At 48.7% G+C, this 25866-nt stretch overlaps 1 protein-coding gene across 2 annotated transcripts; it reads left to right on the forward strand.

The window, feature by feature from the left end:
* On the forward strand, positions 1-25748 carry katnal2 (katanin p60 subunit A-like 2). 2 transcript variants are annotated; one of them, XM_052517207.1, is made up of 16 exons: positions 1-331; positions 594-664; positions 762-928; positions 1198-1234; positions 1364-1487; positions 3469-3567; positions 4924-4986; positions 12678-12755; positions 14160-14258; positions 18829-18892; positions 19013-19131; positions 19211-19302; positions 23012-23122; positions 24519-24681; positions 24993-25095; positions 25473-25748. In XM_052517207.1, exons 1-16 carry the CDS (start codon positions 281-283, stop codon positions 25610-25612), a joined length of 1581 nt encoding a protein of 526 aa, XP_052373167.1. In that variant the 5' UTR covers positions 1-280; the 3' UTR covers positions 25613-25748. The 2 variants fall into 2 exon arrangements, with proteins under 2 accessions (XP_052373167.1, XP_052373168.1); XM_052517208.1 differs by having other exon boundaries at positions 2-331; positions 14175-14258.
* The last annotated feature ends 118 nt before the right edge of the window (positions 25749-25866 follow it).

A 25866-nucleotide genomic window follows, 5' to 3' on the forward strand; every position in this document is an offset into this window, starting at 1 on the left:
GTAATGCCGCGTTCAAAACACCTGGGAACTCGGAAATCTCAGACTTTAGTGCGTTCAAAACAAATGGGAACTCGGGGGAAAAACGAGCTCCGACTGGGAAAAATCAATTTGAACGGAATTCCAACCCGGGTCTCTTTCTAGAGCTCCGACATGCCGACCTGAAGATCACTGACGTCATGATTTGGTCTCGTATGTTCCGAGTTCCCAGTTGTCTTGAACACGGCATTTTGCCCAAACCAGAAACCACAAAGTGTCACGCCGACAGATCGCAACATCCACAATGGAACTTTCTTATCAATCTATCAGAACCGCGAATCAAGCAAGAGAGGCGGTGAGTATTGTTTAGATCAACATGGCTTAATATACAAAGGAATCACTATATTTTTCGCATCGTGTTTGTATTAAGTAAGTAAACTTTCACAAGCTTACCAGTTAGCTAGCTCGGTGCATGAGTCATTCAGCGTCCACTGTTGCCTAGGCAGTCTGTCTTGGTGCTGTGTGGTGAATATGGTGCTGATCATGTTGCAGATGTCTGGTTGTTACCTGGCTTGTCATTCATTATATTACACTGATTAACTCGTTTCTTACATTAGGATGAAATGAGAACAGAGTCCAGAAGAAGAAATCTACTCATATTAATCTTTCATCATTTAATGGAGGCAGGGTAAGTCCGTGTGATATACTGCATATCTAGTCTGATTCCTGTAAAGTAGCCTAGGTCTACAGAGGGCTCGACTTGAACATGACTATGTTGTTGACAGGTACATGGATGCTGCCAGTGCGCTGGAACAGGATGCCAATGTCTGCTTCCGGCGGTTTGAAGTGTGTGACAATATAGACCTGGACACTGTGTTGATGGAGTATGAGAGTTACTACTTCATCAAGTTCCAGAGATATCCCAAACTAACCAAGAAACTTCCAGAACCAGGTTGGCGTGGCGACAGAATCTCACTTGAATCATTTAGATGTTTGTATTATTATAGTGCCAGGCATCTTCAAGGATGCCCAGCCCACGTGGGCTCATAAGACACTGCATTTTCTGTAGCAAAACAAAATAATAATGTACACAAATACACAATTTCAATGAAAACCTATTGAAAAATAACCTGCCGTTTCAGAGATATAGGTTATGTTGTGGTAATATATCATATCATTAATTGCTATGTGTTATCTCCTGTTCATCTCTTTTCAATCTAGTTGAAAGTAGACATGCAAGAAGTTGTGGAAAAAAGAGGTGAGCCTTTTTTCTCTGTTAAAACTAGCTTCAGAGTATGGTGTTGGATTTCTGGAATGGCTCAATATCAGTGTTCTGTGTAGCTCTTAGCTGTCTGCTGTGTTCTGTCTGTCTGTCCGTGTCCTTCAGGATCCCCTGCACTGGAGGTCTGCCCCTGCCCAGAATAAACTCCTCCCACAGACCCCCCTCCAGGGGTGGAGTCAAGAAGACAGAACCCAAGATGGTGGTCAAGGACGCCAGTAAAGCTGTTGGTGTACGTTTTCACACCACTCTGTTTCAAACAATCAAATGAGTTTACTGAATGTGCTTACATTTCACTATAGACACACCAGATGGAACAGGCTGTTTGTACCATGTGACATCCCAAATGGCACTCTATTCCCTATATAGAACCCTATGGGACCTGGTCAAATATAGTGCACTATATGGGGAGGTCGACCGATTAATCGGAATGGCCGCTTAATTAGGTATTGGACACTATTACAAAAAACAACTTTTACACCTTTATTTATCAAGGCAAGTCAGTTAAGAACACATTCTTATTTTCAATGAGATTTTCAATACTAGTCCAACGCTCTAACCACCTGCCTTACATTGCACTCCACGAGGAGCCTGCATGGCAAGCTAACCCTAACCTGTTACGTGAGGGAAGCAATAAGCCAAGGTAAGTTACTAGCTAGCATTAAACTTATCTTATAAAAAACAATCAATCTTAACATAATCACTAGTTAACTACACATGGTTGAAGATAATACTAGTTTATCTAGAGTGTCCTGTGTTGTATATAATCGATGCGGTGCCTGTTAATTTCTTATTGAATCACAGCCTACTTCGCCAAACGGGTGATGATTTACACTGTCGTTGCACCAAACCTAACCATAAACATCAATGCCTTTCTTTAAAATCAAAACACAAGTATATATTTTTAAACCTGCATATTTAGTTAATATTGCCTGCTAACATGAATTTCTTATAACTAGGTAAATTGTGTCACTTCTCTTGCGTTCCGTGTAAGCAGAGTCAGGGTAAATGCAGCAGTTTGGGCCGCCTGGCTCGTTGTGAACTGTGTGAAGACCATTTATTCCTAACAAAGACCTTAATTAATTTGCCAGAATTGCACATAATTATGACATAACATTGAAGGTTGTGCAATGTAACAGCAATATTTAGACTTCGGGATGCCACCCGTTAGATAAAATACGGAACGGTTTCGTATTTCACTGAAAGAATAAACGTTTTGTTTTCTAAATGAGTTTCCGGATTTGACTATATTAATGACCAAAGGCTCGTATTTCTGTGTGTTATTATGTTATAATTAAGTCTATGATTTGATAGAGCAGTCTGACTGAGCGATGGTAGGCACCAGCAGGCTCGTAAGCATTCATTCAAACAGCCCTTCCGTACGTTTGACAGCAGCTCTTCGCTGTGCTTCAAGCATTGAGCTGTTTATGATTTCAAGCCTATCAACTCCCGAGTTTATGGTGGTGTAACCGATGTGAAATGGCTAGCTAGTTAGCGGGGTGCACGCTAATAGCGTTTCAATCGGTGACGTCACTTGCTCTGAGACTTGGAGTAGTTGTTCCCCTTGCTCTGCAAGGGCCGCGACTTTTGTGGAGCGATGGGTAACGATGCTTCGAGGGTGACTGTTGTCAATGTGTTGCTGGTTCGAGCCCAGGTAGGGGCGAGGAGGGGGACGGAAGCTATACTGTTACACTGGCAATACTATAGTGCCTATAAGAACATCCAATAGTCAAAGGTATATGAAATACAAATGGTATAGAGAGAAATAGTCCTATAATTCCTATAATAATTACAACCTAAAATTTAACTGGGAATATTGAAGACTCATGTTAAAAGGAACCACCAGCTTTCATATGTTCTCATGTTCTGAGCAAGGAACTGAAATGGCACATATTGCACTTTCACTTTCTTCTCCAACACTTTGTTTTTGCATTATTTAAACCAAATTGAACATGTTTAATTATTTATGAGGCTAAATTGATTTTATTGATGTATTATATTAAGGTAAAAGAAAAGTAGCCATTCAGTATTGTTGTAATTGTCATTATTACAACAACAAATGGTCAGATTAATCAGTATCGGCTTTTTTTTGGTCCTCCAATAATCGGTATCGGCAATGAAAAATCATAATCGGTCGACCTCTAAGATGGGGAATAGGATGCCATTTGTTCCTGCTGATCACTATGATTGGCAGATATTGTTGATGGTTGCAGGAGAACGGTGGGCGCTCCTCTCCTCCAGAGCCGACAGAGTTCGGCCTGAATGTTTCCCCCATCATCAGGAACGGAGCAGGAGAAGGACAGATGAAGAAGGTAGGGAACGGAAACACACACAGTTTTGTACAACTAACCTCGAGAGGGGACACACAATTCAGTCCCATTCTAAATCCTATTTTTCCTAATCCTAACCGTAACCCTAGCTCCTAAACCTAATCCTAACCCTAGCTCCTAACCGTAACCCTAGCTCCTAAACCTAATCCTAACCATAACCCTAGCTCCTAAACCTAATCCTAACCGTAACCCTAGCTCCTAAACCTAATCCTAACCGTAACCCTAGCTCCTAAACCTAATCCTAACCGTAAGCCTAGCTCCTAAACCTAATCCTAACCCTAGCTCCTAAACCTAATCCTAACCGTAACCCTAGCTCCTAAACCTAATCCTAACCGTAACCCTAGCTCCTAAACCTAATCCTAACCGTAACCCTAGCTCCTAAACCTAATCCTAACCCTAGCTCCTAAACCTAATCCTAACCGTAACCCTAGCTCCTAAACCTAATCCTAACCGTAACCCTAGCTCCTAATCCTAACCCTAGCTCCTAATCCTAACCGTAGCTCCTAAACCTAATCCTAACCCTAGCTCCTAAACCTAATTCTAACCCTAACCCCTAAACCTAATCCTAACTGTAACCCTAGCTCCTAAACCTAATCCTAACCGTAACCCTAGATCCTAGACTAATCCTAACCGTAACCCTAGATCCTAACCGTAACCCTAGCTCCTAAACCTAATCCTAACCGTAACCCTAGATCCTAACCGTAACCCTAGCTCCTAAACCTAATCCTAACCGTAACCCTAGCTCCTAAACCTAATCCTAACCGTAACCCTAGATCCTAACCGTAACCCGAGCTCCTAAACCTAATCATAATCCTAACCGTAACCCTAGCTCCTAAACCTAATCCTAACCGTAACCCTAGCTCCTAAAACCTAATCCTAACCGTAACCCTAGCTCCTAAACCTAATCCTAACCGTAACCCTAGCTCCTAAACCTAATCCTAACCGTAACCCTAGCTCCTAAACCTAATCCTAACCGTAACCCTAGCTCCTAATCCTAACCGTAACCCTAGCTCCTAAACCTAATCCTAACCGTAACCCTAGCTCCTAATCCGAACCGTAACCCTAGATCCTAAACCTAATCCTAACCCCCCTAGAAATAACATTTCATCTTGTGGGGACAAACCAAATGTCCCCAGTTGGTCCACTTTTTGTTTGTTTACTATTCTAGTGGGAACTTCTGGTCCTCACAAGTATAGTTAAACACGTCCACAGACACAAACACACAGTGTCAAAGGGTTTCATGAGTTTTAGCTGCTGGTATTTTTCTATGTTGATAGTCCTGTGGTTGGGTTAGGGTTAGGGTTAACACACTGTGGTTGTGTTGCTTTTCTCTATTAGGGTCAGCTGATTGACTGCAGAGGCCTTATCCAGGATGCATCCAACAGTCTGTCAGAACCCATGGTACTGTACTCTGACCTCTAACCCTACCATCCAGACCCCATGATACTGTACTCTGACCCCTAACCCTACCATCCAGACCCCATGGTACTGTACTCTGACCTCTAACCCTACCATCCAGACCCCATGATACTGTACTCTGACCCCTAACCCTACCATCCAGACCCCATGGTACTGTACTCTGAGCCCTAACCCTACCATCCAGACCCCATGGTACTGTACTCTGACCCCTAACCCTACCATCCAGACCCCATGATACTGTACTCTGACCCCTAACCCTACCATCCAGACTCCATGATACTGTACTCTGACCCCTGACCCTACCATCCAGACCCCATGGTACTGTACTCTGACCCCTAACCCTACCATCCAGACCCCATGGTACTGTACTCTGACCCCTAACCCTACCATCCAGACCCCATGATACTGTACTCTGACCCCTAACCCTACCATCCAGACCCCATGGTACTGTACTCTGAGCCCTAACCCTACCGTCCAGACCCCATAGTACTGTACTCTGACCCCTAACCCTACCATCCAGACCCAATGGTACTGTACTCTGACCCCTAACCCTACCGTCCAGACCCCATGGTACTGTACTCTGACCCCTAACCCTACCGTACAGACCCCATGATACTGTACTCTGACCCCTAACCCTACCATCCAGACCCCATGATACTGTACTCTGACCCCTAACCCTACCCTCCAGACCCCATGATACTGTACTCTGACCCCTAACCCTACCGTCCAGACCCCATGATACTGTAATCTGACCCCTAACCCTACCGTCCAGACCCCATGGTACTGTACTCTGACCCCTAACCCTACCGTACAGACCCCATGATACTGTACTCTGACCCCTAACCCTACCATCAGACCCCATGATACTGTACTCTGACCCCTAACCCTACCGTCCAGACCCCATGGTACTGTACTCTGACCCCTAACCCTACCGTACAGACCCCATGATACTGTACTCTGACCCCTAACCCTACCATCCAGACCCCATGATACTGTGTTCTGACCCCTAACCCTACCGTACAGACCCCATGATACTGTACTCTGACCCCTAACCCTACCGTACAGACCCCATGATACTGTACTCTGACCCCTAACCCTACCGTCCAGACCCCATGGTACTGTACTCTGATCCCTAACCCTACCATCCAGACCCCATGGTACTGTACTCTGACCCCTAACCCTAATGTCCAGACCCCATGATACTGTACTCTGACCCCTAACCCTACCATCCAGACCCCATGATACTGTACTCTGCCCCCTAACCCTACCATCCAGACCCCATGATACTGTACTCTGACCCCTAACCCTACCGTCCAGACCCCATGATACTGTACCCCTAATGATACTGTACCCTAACCTAATGTCCAGATCCCATAGTACTGTACTCTGACCTCTAAACCTACCGTCCAGACCCTATGGTACTGTACTCTGACCCCTAACCCTACCGTCCAGACCCCATGATACTGTACTCTGACCCCTAACCCTACCGTCCAGACCCCATAGTACTGTACTCTGACCCCTAACCCTACCATCCAGACCCCATGATACTGTACTCTGACCCCTAACCCTACCGTCCAGACCCCATAGTACTGTACTCTGACCCCTAACCCTACCATCCAGACCCCATGGTACTGTACTCTGACCCCTAACCCTAATGTCCAGATCCCATGGTACTGTACTCTGACCCCTAACCCTACCGTCCAGACCCCATAGTACTGTACTCTGACCCTAACCCTAATGTCCAGATCCCATGATACTGTACTCTGACCCTAACCCTACCGTCCAGACCCCATGATACTGTACTCTGACCCCTAACCCTACCATCCAGACCCCATGGTACTGTACTCTGACCCCTAACCCTAATGTCCAGATCCCATGATACTGTACTCTGACCCCTAACCCTACCGTCCAGACCCCATGATACTGTACTCTGACCCCTAACCCTACCGTCCAGACCCCATGGTACTGTACTCTGATCCCTAACCCTACCATCCAGACCCCATGGTACTGTACTCTGACCCCTAACCCTACCATCCAGACCCCATGGTACTGTACTCTGACCCCTAACCCTACCATCCAGACCCCATGGTACTGTACTCTGAGCCCTAACCCTACCGTCCAGACCCCATAGTACTGTACTCTGACCCCTAACCCTACCCTCCAGACCCCATGATACTGTACTCTGACCCTAACCCTACCGTCCAGACCCCATGATACTGTAATCTGACCCTAACCCTACCGTCCAGACCCCATGGTACTGTACTCTGACCCCTAACCCTACCGTACAGACCCTATGATACTGTACTCTGACCCTAACCCTACCATCAGACCCCATGATACTGTACTCTGACCCCTAACCCTACCGTACAGACCCCATGATACTGTACTCTGACCCCTAACCCTACCGTCCAGACCCCATGGTACTGTACTCTGATCCCTAACCCTACCATCCAGACCCCATGGTACTGTACTCTGACCCCTAACCCTAATGTCCAGACCCCATGATACTGTCATCTGACCCCTAACCCTACCATCCAGACCCCATGATACTGTACTCTGACCCCTAACCCTACCGTCCAGACCCCATGATACTGTAATCTGACCCTAACCCTACCGTCCAGACCCCATGGTACTGTACTCTGACCCCTAACCCTACCGTACAGACCCCATGATACTGTACTCTGACCCCTAACCCTACCATCAGACCCCATGATACTGTACTCTGACCCCTAACCCTACCGTACAGACCCCATGATACTGTACTCTGACCCCTAACCCTACCGTCCAGACCCCATGGTACTGTACTCTGATCCCTAACCCTACCATCCAGACCCCATGGTACTGTACTCTGACCCCTAACCCTAATGTCCAGACCCCATGATACTGTACTCTGACCCCTAACCCTACCATCCAGACCCCATGATACTGTACTCTGCCCCCTAACCCTACCATCCAGACCCCATGATACTGTACTCTGACCCCTAACCCTACCATCCAGACCCCATGATACTGTACTCTGACCCCTAACCCTACCGTCCAGACCCCATGATACTGTACCCCTAATGATACTGTACCCCTAACCCTAATGTCCAGATCCCATAGTACTGTACTCTGACCTCTAAACCTACCGTCCAGACCCTATGGTACTGTACTCTGACCCCTAACCCTAATGTCCAGATCCCATAGTACTGTACTCTGACCCCTAACCCTACCATCCAGACCCCATGATACTGTACTCTGACCCCTAACCCTACCGTCCAGACCCCATGATACTGTACTCTGACCCCTAACCCTACCGTCCAGACCCCATAGTACTGTACTCTGACCCTAACCCTAATGTCCAGATCCCATGGTACTGTACTCTGACCCCTAACCCTACCGTCCAGACCCCATAGTACTGTACTCTGACCCCTAACCCTAATGTCCAGATCCCATGATACTGTACTCTGACCCCTAACCCTACCGTCCAGACCCCATGATACTGTACTCTGACCCTAACCCTACCATCCAGACCCCATGGTACTGTACTCTGACCCTAACCCTAATGTCCAGATCCCATGATACTGTACTCTGACCCCTAACCCTACCGTCCAGACCCCATGATACTGTACTCTGACCCCTAACCCTACCGTCCAGACCCCATGGTACTGTACTCTGATCCCTAACCCTACCATCCAGACCCCATGGTACTGTACTCTGACCCCTAACCCTACCATCCAGACCCCATGGTACTGTACTCTGACCCCTAACCCTACCATCCAGACCCCATGGTACTGTACTCTGAGCCCTAACCCTACCGTCCAGACCCCATAGTACTGTACTCTGACCCCTAACCCTACCATCCAGACCCCATGGTACTGTACTCTGACCCCTAACCCTACCGTACAGACCCCATGATACTGTACTCTGACCTCTAACCCTACCATCCAGACCCCATGATACTGTACTCTGACCCCTAACCCTACCCTCCAGACCCCTGATACTGTACTCTGACCCTAACCCTACCGTCCAGACCCCATGATACTGTAATCTGACCCTAACCCTACCGTCCAGACCCCATGGTACTGTACTCTGACCCCTAACCCTACCGTACAGACCCCATGATACTGTACTCTGACCCCTAACCCTACCATCCAGACCCCATGATACTGTACTCTGACCCCTAACCCTACCGTCCAGACCCCATGGTACTGTACTCTGACCCCTAACCCTACCGTCCAGACCCCATGATACTGTACTCTGACCCCTAACCCTACCATCCAGACCCCATGATACTGTACTCTGACCCCTAACCCTACCATCCAGACCCCATGATACTGTACTCTGACCCCTAACCCTACCGTACAGACCCCATGATACTGTACTCTGACCCCTAACCCTACCGTCCAGACCCCATGATACTGTACTCTGACCCTAACCCTACCGTACAGACCCCATGATACTGTACTCTGACCCTAACCCTACCGTCCAGACCCCATGATACTGTACTCTGACCCCTAACCCTACCGTCCAGACCCCATGGTACTGTACTCTGATCCCTAACCCTACCATCCAGACCCCATGGTACTGTACTCTGACCCCTAACCCTAATGTCCAGACCCCATGATACTGTACTCTGACCCCTAACCCTACCATCCAGACCCCATGATACTGTACTCTGCCCCCTAACCCTACCATCCAGACCCCATGATACTGTACTCTGACCCCTAACCCTACCGTCCAGACCCCATGGTACTGTACTCTGACCCCTAACCCTACCATCCAGACCCCATGGTACTGTACTCTGACCCCTAACCCTAATGTCCAGATCCCATGATACTGTACTCTGACCCCTAACCCTACCGTCCAGACCCCATGATACTGTACTCTGACCCCTAACCCTACCGTCCAGACCCCATGGTACTGTACTCTGATCCCTAACCCTACCATCCAGACCCCATGGTACTGTACTCTGACCCCTAACCCTACCATCCAGACCCCATGGTACTGTACTCTGACCCCTAACCCTACCATCCAGACCCCATGGTACTGTACTCTGAGCCCTAACCCTACCGTCCAGACCCCATAGTACTGTACTCTGACCCCTAACCCTACCATCCAGACCCCATGGTACTGTACTCTGACCCCTAACCCTACCGTACAGACCCCATGATACTGTACTCTGACCTCTAACCCTACCATCCAGACCCCATGATACTGTACTCTGACCCCTAACCCTACCCTCCAGACCCCATGATACCGTCCAGACCCCATGATACTGTAATCTGACCCCTAACCCTACCGTCCAGACCCCATGGTACTGTACTCTGACCCCTAACCCTACCGTACAGACCCCATGATACTGTACTCTGACCCCTAACCCTACCATCCAGACCCCATGATACTGTACTCTGACCCCTAACCCTACCGTCCAGACCCCATGGTACTGTACTCTGACCCCTAACCCTACCGTACAGACCCCATGATACTGTACTCTGACCCCTAACCCTACCATCCAGACCCCATGATACTGTACTCTGACCCCTAACCCTACCATCCAGACCCCATGATACTGTACTCTGACCCCTAACCCTACCGTACAGACCCCATGATACTGTACTCTGACCCCTAACCCTACCGTACAGACCCCATGATACTGTACTCTGACCCCTAACCCTACCGTACAGACCCCATGATACTGTACTCTGACCCCTAACCCTACCATCCAGACCCCATGATACTGTACTCTGACCCCTAACCCTACCGTCCAGACCCCATGGTACTGTACTCTGATCCCTAACCCTACCATCCAGACCCCATGGTACTGTACTCTGACCCCTAACCCTAATGTCCAGACCCCATGATACTGTACTCTGACCCCTAACCCTACCATCCAGACCCCATGATACTGTACTCTGCCCCCTAACCCTACCATCCAGACCCCATGATACTGTACTCTGACCCCTAACCCTACCATCCAGACCCCATGGTACTGTACTCTGACCCCTAACCCTAATGTCCAGATCCCATAGTACTGTACTCTGACCTCTAACCCTACCGTCCAGACCCTATGGTACTGTACTCTGACCCCTAACCCTACCATCCAGACCCCATAGTACTGTACTCTGACCCTTAACCCTACCGTCCAGACCCCATGGTACTGTACTCTGATCCCTAACCCTACCATCCAGACCCCATGGTACTGTACTCTGACCCCTAACCCTAATGTCCAGACCCCATGATACTGTACTCTGACCCTAACCCTACCGTCCAGACCCCATAGTACTGTACTCTGACCCTAACCCTACCATCCAGACCCCATAATACTGTACTCTGACCCCTAACCCTACCATCCAGACCCCATGATACTGTACTCTGACCCCTAACCCTACCCTCCAGACCCCATGGTACTGTACTCTGACCCCTACCATCCAGACCCCATGGTACTGTACTCTGACCCCTACCATCCAGACCCCATGATACTGTACTCTGACACCTACCATCCAGACCCCATGATACTGTACTCTGACCCCTAACCCTACCCTCCAGACCCCATGGTACTGTACTCTGACCCCTAACCCTACCGTCCAGACCCCATGGTACTGTACTCTGATCCCTAACCCTACCATCCAGACCCCATGGTACTGTACTCTGCCCCCTAACCCTACCATCCAGACCCCATGATACTGTACTCTGACCCCTAACCCTAATGTCCAGACCCCATGATACTGTACTCTGACCCCTAACCCTACCATCCAGACCCCATGATACTGTACTCTGCCCCCTAACCCTACCATCCAGACCCCATGATACTGTACTCTGACCCCTAACCCTAATGTCCAGACCCCATGATACTGTACTCTGACCCCTAACCCTACCATCCAGACCCCATGATACTGTGCTCTGACCCCTAACCCTACCGTCCAGACCACTTAGTACTGTACTCTGACCCCTAACCCTACCGTCCAGACCCCATGGTACTGTACTCTGACTTCTAACCCTAATGGCCAGACCCCATGATAATGTACTCTGACCCCTAACCCTACCGTCCAGACCCCATGGTACTGTACTCTGACCCCTAACCCTACCCTCCAGACCCCATGGTACTGTACTCTGACCCCTACCATCCAGACCCCATGGTACTGTACTCTGACCCCTACCATCCAGACCCCATGATACTGTACTCTGACACCTACCATCCAGACCCCATGATACTGTACTCTGACCCCTAACCCTACCCTCCAGACCCCATGGTACTGTACTCTGACCCCTAACCCTACCCTCCAGACCCCATGATACTGTACTCTGACCCCTAACCCTACCATCCAGACCCCATGATACTGTACTCTGACCCCTAACCCTACCTTCCAGACCCCATGGTACTGTACTCTGACCCCTAACGTCCAGACCCCATGGTACTGTACTCTGACCCCTAACGTCCAGACCCCATGGTACTGTACTCTGACCCCTAACGTCCAGACCCCATGATACTGTACTCTGACCCCTAACCCTACCCTCCAGACCCCATCATACTGTACTCTGACCCCTAACGTCCAGACCCCATGGCACCCCTTAACCCATGGTAACGTATACAGTCTGAACATACCATGGAAGAGCTATGGAAGAGCTATGGTCTGTGTGTGTAGAGCTCATTTCAAACCTCAAACCACAAAATGGTGTTCTCTTCTCTCCAGGAGCCTCTTCTGAAACCCCTCAGCGCCTTCATTGGGATGAACAGTGAGATGAGAGATCTAGCTGCTGTTATTAGCAGGGTAAGAGCTGTTATGAGCAGGGTAAGAGCTGTTATGAGCAGGGTAAGAGCTGTTATGAGCAGGGTAAGAGCTGTTAGCAGGGTAAGAGCTGTTATAAGCAGGGTAAGAGCTGTTATGAGCAGGGTAAGAGCTGTTATGAGCAGGGTAAGAGCTGTTATGAGCAGGGTAAGAGCTGTTGTTAGCAGGGTAAGAGCTGTTAAGAGCTGTTGTGAGCAGGGTAAGAGCTGTTGTGAGCAGGGTAAGAGCTGTTATGAGCAGGGTAAGAGCTGCTATGAACAGGGTAAGAGTTGCTATGAGCAAGGTTAGAGCTGTTGTTAGCAGGGTAAGAGCTGTTGTTAGCAGGGTAAGAGCTGTTGTGAGCAGGGTAAGAGCTGTTATGAGCAGGGTAAGAGCTGCTATGAACAGGGTAAGAGTTGCTATGAGCAAGGTTAGAGCTGTTGTTAGCAGGGTAAGAGCTGTTGTTAGCAGGGTAAGAGCTGTTGTTAGCAGGGTAAGAGCTGTTATGAGCAGGGTAAGAGCTGTTAACAGGGTAAGAGCTGTTATGAGCAGGGTAAGAGCTGTTGTGAGCAGGGTAAGAGCTGTTGTGAGCAGGGTAAGAGCTGTTATGAGCAGGGTAAGAGCTGCTATGAACAGGGTAAGAGTTGCTATGAGCAAGGTTAGAGCTGTTGTTAGCAGGGTAAGAGCTGTTATGAGCAGGGTAAGAGCTGTTAGCAGGGTAAGAGCTGTTATGAGCAGGGTAAGAGCTGTTATGAGCAGGTTAAGAGCTGTTATGAGCAGGGTAAGAGCTGTTATGAGCAGGGTAAGAGCTGTTATGAGCAGGGTAAGAGCTGTTATGAGCAGGTTAAGAGCTGTTATGAGCAGGGTAAGAGCTGTTATGAGCAGGGTAAGAGCTGTTATGAGCAGGGTAAGAGCTGTTATGAGCAGGGTAAGAGCTGTTATGAGCAGGGTAAGAGCTGTTAGCAGGGTAAGAGCTGTTATGAGCAGGGTAAGAGCTGTTATGAGCAGGGTAAGAGCTGTTATGAGCAGGGTAAGAGCTGTTGTTAGCAGGGTAAGAGCTGTTATGAGCAGGGTAAGAGCTGTTATGAGCAGGGTAAGAGCTGTTATGAGCAGGGTAAGAGCTGTTATGAGCAGGGTAAGAGCTGTTGTTAGCAGGGTAAGAGCTGTTGTTAGCAGGGTAAGAGCTGTTATGAGCAGGGTAAGAGCTGTTATGAGCAGGGTAAGAGCTGTTAGCAGGATAAGAGCTGTTATTAGCAGGATCCTGTGTTATTTTGGGAAGGCGTTGAAGACGTTCTCTTAATCTGTAATACTCCGGTGAAACACTAGAGGACTGAAGAGCTACCATTGTATGGAATGTGTGTGTTTATTAATGAAGGTCTGAGCTCCACCCCTCTCCTCTCTCTAAAGGACATCTATTTACAGAACCCCGCTGTGCGCTGGGATGACATTATAGGCCTGCAGGCCGCCAAGCGATTAGTCAAAGAGGCTGTCGTCTACCCTATTAAGGTACAGGCCGTAAGCACCATGCTCTTTCTCTGCTGTCGTACCACTTCCATTCTACTTCTGAATATGTCTACACTAAAAGCAGTAGGAAACAAGGTACTGTTATTCGTGAAGGTATGGTCCATCGTAGAGTACGGCCCATCTTACAGTAGGGTCCATCGTAGAGTACGGCCGATCTGACAGTATGGACCATCTTACAGTATGGTCCATCTTACAGTAGGGTCCATCTTACAGTATGACCCATCTTACAGTATGGTCCATCTTACAGTATGGTCCATCTTACAGTAGGGTCCATCTTACAGTAGGGTCCATCTGACAGTATGACCCATCTTACAGTATGCCCCATCTTACAGTATGGTCCATCTTACAGTATGGTCCATCTTACAGTAGGGTCCATCTTACAGTAGGGTCCATCTTACAGTAGGGTCCATCTGACAGTATGACCCATCTTACAGTATGGTCCATCTTACAGTAGGGTCCATCTTACAGTAGGGTCCATCTTACAGTAGGGTCCATCTGACAGTATGACCCATCTTACAGTATGCCCCATCTTACAGTAGGGTCCATCTTACAGTAGGGTCCATCTTACAGTAGGGTCCATCTTACAGTATGCCCCATCTTACAGTATGGTCCATCTTACAGTAGGGTCCATCTTACAGTATGACCCATCTTACAGTATGCCCCATCTTACAGTATGGTCCATCTTACAGTAGGGTCCATCTTACAGTAGGGTCCATCTTACAGTAGGGTCCATCTGACAGTATGACCCATCTTACAGTATGCCCCATCTTACAGTAGGGTCCATCTGACAGTATGACCCATCTTACAGTATGCCCCATCTTACAGTATGGCCCATCTTACAGTAGGGTCCATCTTACAGTAGGGTCCATCTTACAGTATGACCCATCTTACAGTAGGGTCCATCTGACAGTATGACCCATCTTACAGTAGGGTCCATCTTACAGTAGGGTCCATCTTACAGTATGGCCCATCTTACAGTAGGGTCCATCTTACAGTAGGGTCCATCTTACAGTAGGGTCCATCTTACAGTAGGGTCCATCTTACAGTATGGTCCATCTTACAGTAGGGTCCATCTTACAGTATGGACCATCTTACAGTAGGGTCCATCTTACAGTAGGGTCCATCTTACAGTATGGACCATCTTACAGTAGGGTCCATCTTACAGTATGGTCCATCTTACAGTAGGGTCCATCTTACAGTAGGGTCCATCTTACAGTAGGGTCCATCTTACAGTATGACCCATCTTACAGTAGGGTCCATCTGACAGTATGACCCATCTTACAGTATGGTCCATCTTACAGTATGACCCATCTTACAGTAGGGTCCATCTTACAGTATGACCCATCTTACAGTAGGGTCCATCTTACAGTAGGGTCCATCTTACAGTAGGGTCCATCTGACAGTATGACCCATCTTACAGTAGGGTCCATCTTACAGTAGGGTCCATCTTACAGTATGGTCCATCTTACAGTAGGGTCCATCTTACAGTAGGGTCCATCTTACAGTAGGGTCCATCTTACAGTAGGGTCCATCTTACAGTAGGGTCCATCTTACAGTATGGTCCATCTTACAGTAGGGTCCATCTTACAGTAGGGTCCATCTGACAGTATGACCCATCTGACAGTATGCCCCATCTTACAGTAGGGTCCATCTTACAGTAGGGTCCATCTTACAGTATGGTCCATCTTACAGTAGGGTCCATCTTACAGTAGGGTCCATCTTACAGTATGACCCATCTTACAGTAGGGTCCATCTTACAGTAGGGTCCATCTTACAGTAGGGTCCATCTTACAGTATGACCCATCTTACAGTAGGGTCCATCTTACAGTAGGGTCCATCTTACAGTAGGGTCCATCTTACAGTAGGGTCCATCTTACAGTAGGGTCCATCTGACAGTATGACCCATCTTACAGTATGGTCCATCTTACAGTAGGGTCCATCTTACAGTAGGGTCCATCTTACAGTAGGGTCCATCTGACAGTATGACCCATCTTACAGTATGCCCCATCTTACAGTAGGGTCCATCTTACAGTAGGGTCCATCTTACAGTAGGGTCCATCTTACAGTATGCCCCATCTTACAGTATGGTCCATCTTACAGTAGGGTCCATCTTACAGTATGACCCATCTTACAGTATGCCCCATCTTACAGTATGGTCCATCTTACAGTAGGGTCCATCTTACAGTAGGGTCCATCTGACAGTATGACCCATCTTACAGTATGCCCCATCTTACAGTAGGGTCCATCTTACAGTAGGGTCCATCTGACAGTATGACCCATCTTACAGTATGCCCCATCTTACAGTAGGGTCCATCTTACAGTAGGGTCCATCTTACAGTATGGACCATCTTACAGTATGGTCCATCTTACAGTAGGGTCCATCTTACAGTAGGGTCCATCTTACAGTAGGGTCCATCTTACAGTATGGTCCATCTTACAGTATGGTCCATCTTACAGTAGGGTCCATCTTACAGTATGGACCATCTTACAGTAGGGTCCATCTTACAGTAGGGTCCATCTTACAGTATGGTCCATCTTACAGTAGGGTCCATCTTACAGTAGGGTCCATCTTACAGTAGGGTCCATCTTACAGTATGACCCATCTTACAGTAGGGTCCATCTGACAGTATGACCCATCTTACAGTATGGTCCATCTTACAGTATGACCCATCTTACAGTAGGGTCCATCTTACAGTATGACCCATCTTACAGTAGGGTCCATCTTACAGTAGGGTCCATCTTACAGTATGACCCATCTTACAGTAGGGTCCATCTGACAGTATGACCCATCTTACAGTAGGGTCCATCTTACAGTAGGGTCCATCTTACAGTATGGTCCATCTTACAGTAGGGTCCATCTTACAGTAGGGTCCATCTTACAGTAGGGTCCATCTTACAGTAGGGTCCATCTGACAGTATGACCCATCTTACAGTATGCCCCATCTTACAGTAGGGTCCATCTTACAGTAGGGTCCATCTTACAGTAGGGTCCATCTTACAGTAGGGTCCATCTTACAGTAGGGTCCATCTTACAGTATGCCCCATCTTACAGTATGGTCCATCTTACAGTAGGGTCCATCTTACAGTATGACCCATCTTACAGTATGCCCCATCTTACAGTAGGGTCCATCTTACAGTAGGGTCCATCTTACAGTAGGGTCCACCTGACAGTATGACCCATCTTACAGTATGCCCCATCTTACAGTAGGGTCCATCTTACAGTAGGGTCCATCTGACAGTATGACCCATCTTACAGTATGCCCCATCTTACAGTATGCCCCATCTTACAGTATGGACCATCTTACAGTAAGGTCCATCTTACAGTATGGTCCATCTTACAGTATTCCCCATCTTACAGTATTCCCCATCTTACAGTAGGGTCCATCTTACAGTAGGGTCCATCTTACAGTAGGGTCCATCTGACAGTATGACCCATCTTACAGTATGCCCCATCTTGCAGTAGGGTCCATCTTACAGTAGGGTACATCTTACAGTATGGTCCATCTTACAGTATGACCCATCTTACAGTAGGGTCCATCTTACAGTAGGGTCCATCTTACAGTAGGGTCCATCTTACAGTAGGGTCCATCTTACAGTAGGGTCCATCTTACAGTATGGTCCATCTTACAGTAGGGTCCATCTTACAGTATGGTCCATCTTACAGTAGGGTCCATCTTACAGTATGGACCATCTTACAGTAGGGTCCATCTTACAGTATGGTCCATCTTACAGTAGGGTCCATCTTACAGTATGGTCCATCTTACAGTATGGGTCCATCTTACAGTATGGGTCCATCTTACAGTATGGTCCATCTTACAGTAGGGTCCATCTTACAGTAGGGTCCATCTTACAGTAGGGTCCATCTTACAGTAGGGTCCATCTTACAGTAGGGTCCATCTTACAGTATGGTACATCTTACAGTAGGGTCCATCTGACAGTATGCCCCATCTTACAGTATGCCCCATCTTACAGTATGGTCCATCTTACAGTAGGGTCCATCTTACAGTAGGGTCCATCTTACAGTATGGTCCATCTTACAGTAGGGTCCATCTGACAGTATGAACCATCTTACAGTATGCCCCATCTTACAGTATGGTCCATCTTACAGTAGGGTCCATCTTACAGTAGGGTCCATCTTACAGTAGGGTCCATCTTACAGTAGGGTCCATGTTACAGTAGGGTCCATGTTACAGTAGGGTCCATCTGACAGTAGGGTCCATGTTACAGTAGGGTCCATGTTACAGTAGGGTCCATGTTACAGTAGGGTCCATGTTACAGTAGGGTCCATCTTACAGTAGGGTCCATGTTACAGTAGGGTCCATCTTACAGTAGGGTCCATCTTACAGTAGGGTCCATCTTACAGTAGGGTCCATCTTACAGTAGGGTCCATCTTACAGTAGGGTCCATGTTACAGTAGGGTCCATCTTACAGTATGCCCCATCTTACAGTAGGGTCCATCTTACAGTATGGTCCATCTTACAGTACGGTTGCTGCTTGAAATTGTAATTTGATCTGACTCTATAGAACTAACATTCCTTCATTCTGTCCTTAGTATCCACAGCTATTCACTGGCATCCTGTCTCCATGGAAAGGTCTGCTGTTATACGGACCTCCAGGTAACACCTTCACACACACCTCCACACGCACGCTCACCTACACACACACACACACCTACTCACCTACACACGCACACACCTACAGACACATCCACACACACTCCTAACCTCTCCTCTCAGGTACAGGTAAGACACTGCTGGCCAAGGCTGTAGCCACAGAGTGTAACACCACCTTCTTCAACATCTCAGCCTCCAGCATCGTCAGCAAGTGGAGAGGAGACTCTGAGAAGCTGGTCAGGGTACGTGGCTGTCTGATGTCCCTGTATGAATGTTAAAGACTGATGTTTATTAGTTGACAAAATGCACTCCTCTCTCCAGGTGTTGTTTGAGCTGGCTCGCTACCACGCCCCTTCCACCATTTTCCTGGATGAACTGGAGTCAGTTATGAGCCAGAGAGGGACTGGAGGAGGGTGAGTTACGGAGAGAGGGGAGGGGGAGTTACGGAGAGAGGGAGTTACGGAGAGAGGGGAGGGGGAGTTACGGAGAGAGGGGAGGGGCAGTTACAGAGAGAGGGGACAGTGAGTTACGGAGAGAGGGGAGGGTGAGTTACGGAGAGAGGGGAGGGTGAATTACGAAGAGAGGGGAGGGTGGGTTACGAAGAGAGGGGAGGGTGGGTTACGAAGAGAGGGGAGGGTGGGTTACGAAGAGAGGGGAGGGTGAGTTACAGAGAGAGGGGAGGGTGAGTTACAGAGAGAGGGGAGGGTGAGTTACAGAGAGAGGGGAGGGTGAGTTACAGAGAGAGGGGAGGGTGAGTTACGGAGAGAGGGGAGGGTGAGTTACGGAGAGAGGGGAGGGTGAGTTACGGAGAGAGGGGAGGGTGAGTTACAGAGAGAGGGGAGGGTGAGTTACAGAGAGAGGGGAGGGTGAGTTACGAAGAGAGGGGAGGGTGAGTTACAGAGAGAGGGGAGGGTGAGGGTGAGTTACGGAGAGATGGGAAGGTGAGTTACGGAGAGAGGGGAGGGTGAGTTACGGAGAGAGGGGAAGGTGAGGGTGAGTTACGGAGAGAGGGGAGGGTGAGTTACAGAGAGAGGCGAGGGTGAGTTACAGAGAGAGGGGAGGGTGAGTTACGGACAGAGGGGAGGGTGAGTTACGGACAGAGGGGAGGGTGAGTTACGGAGAGAGGGGAGGGTGAGTTACGGAGAGAGGGGAGGGTGAGTTACGGAGAGAGGGGAGGGTGAGTTACAGAGAGAGGGGACAGTGAGTTACGGAGAGAGGGGAGGGTGAGTTACGGAGAGAGGGGAGGGTGAGTTACGGAGAGAGGGGAGGGTGAGTTACAGAGAGAGGGGAGGGTGAGTTACGGAGAGAGGAGAGGGTGAGTTACAAAGAGAGGAGAGGGTGAGTTACGAAGAGAGGGGAGGGTGAGTTACGGAGAGGGTCGAGTTACGGAGAGAGGGGAGGGTGAGTTACGGAGAGAGGGGAGGGTGAGTTACGGAGAGAGGGGAGGGTGAGTTACGGAGAGAGGGGAGGGTGAGTTACGGAGAGAGGGGAGGGTGAGTTACGGGGAGGGGAGTTATGGAGAGAGGGTGAGGGTGAGTTACGGAGAGAGGGGAGGGTGAGGTACGGAGAGAGGGGAGGGTGAGGTACGGAGAGAGGCGAGGTTGAGTTACGGAGGGTGAGTTACGGAGAGAAGGGAGGGTGAGTTACGGAGAGAGGGGAGGGTGAGTTACGGGGAGAGGGGAGGGTGAGTTACGTAGAGAGGGGGAGTTACGGAGAGAGGGGAGGGTGAGTTACGGAGGGTGAGTTACGGAGAGAGGGGAGGGGGAGTTACGGAGAGAGGGTGAGGGTGAGTTACGGAGAGAGGGGAAGGTGAGTTACGGAGAGAGGGGAAGGTGAGTTACGGAGAGAGGGGAGGGTGAGTTACGGAGAGAGGGGAAGGTGAGTTACGGAGAGAGGGGAGGGGGAGTTACGGAGAGAGGGGAGGGGGAGTTACGGAGAGAGGGGAGGGTGAATTACGAAGAGAGGGGAGGGGAGTTACAGAGAGAGAGGGGAGGGTGAGTTACAGAGAGAGGGGAGGGGGAGTTACAGAGAGAGGGGAGAGTGAGTTACGGAGAGAGGGGAGGGTGAGTTACGGAGAGAGGGGAGGGTGAGTTACGGAGAGAGGGGAGGGTGAGTTACGGAGAGAGGGGAGGGTGAGTTACGGAGGGAGGGGAGGGTGAGTTACGGAGGATGAGTTACGGAGAGAGGGGAGGGTGAGTTACGGAGAGAGGGAAGGGTGAGTTACGAAGAGAGGGGAGGGTGAGTTGGGGAGGGTGAGTTACGGAGAGAGGGGAGGGTGAGTTACGGAGAGAGGGGAGGGTGAGTTACGAAGAGAGGGGAGGGTGGGTTACGGAGAGAGGGGAGGGTGAGTTACAGAGAGGGGGGAGGGTGAGTTACAGAGAGAGGGGAGGGTGAGTTACGGAGAGAGGGGAGGGTGAGTTACGGAGAGAAGGGAGGGTGAGTTACGGAGAGAGGGGAGGGTGAGTTACGGAGAGAGGGGAGGGTGAGTTACGGAGAGAGGGGAGGGTGAGTTACGGAGGGTGAGTTACGGAGAGGGGAGGGTGAGTTACGGAGAGAGGGGAGGGTGAGTTACGTAGAGAGGGGAGGGTGAGTTACGGAGAGAGGGGAGGGGGAGTTACGGAGAGAGGGGAGGGGAGTTATAGAGGGAGGGGAGGGTGAGTTATAGAAGGAGTGGGGGAGGGGAGTTAGAAAAGGGGAGGGGGAGTTGGAGAAGGAGTGGGGGAGGGGGAGTTATAGTGGGGGGTTATAGTGGGGAGGGGAGTTATAGTGGGGAGGGAGTTAGAGAAGGAGTGGGGGAGGGGGAGTTATAGTGGGGGAGGGGAGTTATAGTGGGGAGGGGAGTTAGAGAAGGAGTGGGGGAGGGGAGTTATTGTGGGGGAGGGAGTTAGAGAAGGAGTGGGGGAGGGGAGTTATAGTGGGGGGGAGTTATAGTGGGGGAGGGGAGTTCGAGTGGGGGAGGGAGTTAGAGAAGGAGTGGGGGAGGGGAGTTCGAGTGGGGGAGGGAGTTAGAGAAGGAGTGGGGGAGGGAGTTATAGTGGGGGAGTTATAGTGGGGGAGGGGAGTTATAATGGGGCAGTAAATGCTGCTCTCTGTGTTTTTAATGCTGCTCTCTGTGTGTTTTTAATGCTGCTCTCTGTGTTTTTAATGCTGCTCTCTGTGTTTTTAATGCTGCTCTCTGTGTTTTTAATGCTGCTCTCTGTGTTTTTAATGCTGCTCTCTGTGTTTTTAATGCTGCTCTCTGTGTTTTTAATGCTGCTCTCTGTGTTAATGCTGCTCTCTGTGTTTTTAATGCTGCTCTCTGTGTTTTTAATGCTGCTCTCTGTGTTTTTAATGCTGCTCTCTGTGTTTTTAATGCTGCTCTCTGTGTTTTTAATGCTGCTCTCTGTGTTTTTAATGCTGCTCTCTGTGTTTTTAATGCTGCTCTCTGTGTTTTTAATGCTGCTCTCTGTGTTTTTAATGCTGCTCTCTGTGTTTTTAATGCTGCTCTCTGTGTTTTTAATGCTGCTCTCTGTGTTTTTAATGCTGCTCTCTGTGTTTTTGATGCTGCTCTCTGTGTTTTTAATGCTGCTCTCTGTGTTTTTAATGCTGCTCTCTGTGTTTTTAATGCTGCTCTCTGTGTTTTTAATGCTGCTCTCTGTGTTTTTAATGCTGCTCTCTGTGTTTTTAATGCTGCTCTCTGTGTTTTTAATGCTGCTCTCTGTGTTTTTAATGCTGCTCTCTGTTTTTAATGCTGCTCTCTGTGTTTTTAATGCTGCTCTCTGTGTTTTTAATGCTGCTCTCTGTGTTTTTAATGCTGCTCTCTGTGTTTTTAATGCTGCTCTCTGTGTTTTTAATGCTGCTCTCTGTGTTTTTAATGCTGCTCTCTGTGTTTTTAATGCTGCTCTCTGTGTTTTTAATGCTGCTCTCTGTGTTTTTAATGCTGCTCTCTGTGTTTTTAATGCTGCTCTCTGTGTTTTTAATGCTGCTCTCTGTGTTTTTAATGCTGCTCTCTGTGTTTTTAATGCTGCTCTCTGTGTTTTTAATGCTGCTCTCTGTGTTTTTAATGCTGCTCTCTGTGTTTACTAATGCATTTATGTGTTATTCATGCTGCTCTTTGTTCTCTGTGTTGCTGTCCTGGTCCAGAGGAGAGCACGAGGGCAGCAGAAGGATGAAGACAGAGCTTTTGGTCCAGATGGATGGACTGGCCCGATCTGATGATCTGGTTTTTGTCCTGGCAGCATCTAACCTTCCCTGGTAGGTCTAACCCTAACCTTCCGTGGTAGGTCTAATCCTAACCTTCCCTGGTAGGTCTAATGCTAACCTTCCCTGGTAGGTCTAATGCTAACCTTCCCTGGTTGGTTTAACGCTAACCTTCCCTGGTAGGTCTAACGCTAACCTTCCCTGATAGGTCTAACCATAACCTTCCCTGGTAGGTCTAACCATAACCTTCCCTGGTAGGTCTAACCATAACCTTCCCTGGTTGGTCTAACGCTAACCTTCCCTGGTAGGTCTAACGCTAACCTTCCCTGGTAGGTCTAACCCTAACCTTCCCTGGTAGGTCTAACCCTAACCTTCCCTGGTTGGTCTAACGCTAACCTTCCCTGGTAGGTCTAACCCTAACCTTCCCTGGTAGGTCTAACCCTAACCTTCCCTGGTAGGACTAACCATAACCTTCCCTGGTAGGACTAACCATAACCTTCCCTGGTAGGACTAACGCTAACCTTCCCTGGTAGGTCTAACGCTAACCTTCCCTGGTAGGTCTAACCCTAACCTTCCCTGGTAGGTCTAACCCTAACCTTCCCTGGTAGGTCTAACCCTAACCTTCCCTGGTAGGACTAACCATAACCTTCCCTGGTAGGACTAACCCTAACCTTCCCTGGTAGGACTAACCCTAACCTCTCTAACACTAACCTACCCTGGTAAGACCTGCCGTTTGTCCTGGCAGTGTCTAACCTACCCTGGTAAGACCTGGCGCTTGTCCTGGCAGTCTCTAACCTACCCTGTTGAGACCTGGCATTTGTCCTGGAAGTCTCTAACCTACCCTGGTGAGACCTGGCAGTCTCTAACCTACCCTGATTAGACCTGGCGTTTGTCCTGGCAGCCTCTAACCTGCCCTGGTGAGAACCTGGCATTTGTCCTGGCAGCCTCTAACCTACCCTGATTAGACCTGGCGTTTGTCCTGGCAGCCTCTAACCTGCCCTGATTAGACCTGGCGTTTGTCCTGGCAGCCTCTAACCTGCCCTGGTGAGAACCTGGCATTTGTCCTGGCAGCCTCTAACCTGCCCTGGTGAGACCTGGCGTATCTCCTGGCAGCCTCTAGCCTGCCCTGGTAAGTCCTGGCAGCTTCTAACCTGCCCTGGTAAGTCCTGGCATATGTCCTGGCAGCCTCTAACCTGTCCTGGTAAGACCTGGCGTATCTCCTGGCAGCCTCTAACCTGTCCTGGTAAGGCCTGGCATATGTCCTGGCAGCCTCTAACCTGTCCTGGTAAGCTCACAAGAACTGGAACCGTATTTATCAAGCTGCTCAGGGTGTTGATCTAGGAGCAGGTAGAGATATAGTCAGGGTTCAACACCTACAGGGTCAGGAGGGTTACAGATATGACCGGTGGTCTCGGTAACATAAGGGGTTTCTCCCTCTTCGTCTTCTCAGGGAGCTGGATCATGCCATGCTGAGACGTCTGGAGAAAAGGATTCTGGTTGGCCTTCCCTCTGGCAATGCCCGACAGGCCATGGTCTCTCATTGGCTGCCTCCACTCAGCTGCACTGGAGGGGTGGAGCTACGCACCGAGCTGGCCTATGAGATGATTGCACAGGTAGGGGGGAGGAACAGTGGGATCTCACATCTCTGTTGACCAAAAGATTGACTACTAAAAAGCTGTTCTTGCCATAATATGGACTTAGCTTGTTTGGTAAAAGACCATCTTCTGTACACCACCCCTACCTTGTCACAACACAACTGATTGGCTCAAACGCATTAAGAACTTCTAACAAGGCACACCTGTTAATTGAAATGTTATAGTAGTTAAGTAATAGATGTTTTCTCGTATCATAGTAAGTTAGCTAGTTGTAGTAGTAATAGATGGTGTTGTTTTGATATATTAATACTAATATCTATATATTCTAGGCGACGGAAGGCTACTCTGGGTCTGATATCAGGCTGGTGTGTAAAGAAGCAGCCATGAGACCAGTCAGGAAGATATTTGATGCTCTAGAGAGCCACCAGCAGGGTAAGGAAACAGCCATGAGACCAGTCAAGAAGATATTTGATGCTCTAGAGAGCCACCAGCAGGGTAAGGAAACAGCCGTGAGACCAGTCAGGAAGATATTTGATGCTCTAGAGAGCCACCAGCAGGGTAAGGAAACAGCCGTGAGACCAGTCAGGAAGATATTTGATGCTCTAGAGAGCCACCAGCAGGGTTACATTGTAATATTTACTCAGCTGAAAACTCCGGTATTGACAAAAAATGGAGGATCTCGTTTTTCAGTAGCACTTGGCTGTGTGCAGTAGATTTAGCATGTAGAATCATCTGGAAATTAGTAGAAATGACGGCGGTGGTGATAGGACGGCTATCCGTTATTAATAATACCACTCCTCCCCTTACAGGGAGCTGCAACATGCCTGTCATTCACCTGGAAACTGTGACAACAGACGACTTCCTGGAGGTGATCGCTCACACCAAACCCTCGGCCAGGAACCTTATAGACAAATACACTGCCTGGGAGACTGAGTACGAGTCTGTGTGACACACTCAACATAGCAATATACACATGTATATACAGTGCCTTCAGAAAGTATTCAGATCCCTTGACTTTTTCCACATTTTGTTATTTTACAACCTTAATTTAAAATGTATTAAAAATATATATTTTTTAACTTTTATTTTATTTTTAAAATTGTACCCCTTTTTCTCCCCAATTTCGTGGTATCCAATTGTTTAGTAGCTACTATCTTTTCTCTGGTACAACTCCCATACGGGCTCGGGAGAGACGAAGGTTGA

Source organism: Oncorhynchus keta, unplaced genomic scaffold (genome assembly GCF_023373465.1).
Source record: "Oncorhynchus keta strain PuntledgeMale-10-30-2019 unplaced genomic scaffold, Oket_V2 Un_scaffold_6055_pilon_pilon, whole genome shotgun sequence".
NCBI lineage: Eukaryota > Metazoa > Chordata > Actinopteri > Salmoniformes > Salmonidae > Oncorhynchus > Oncorhynchus keta.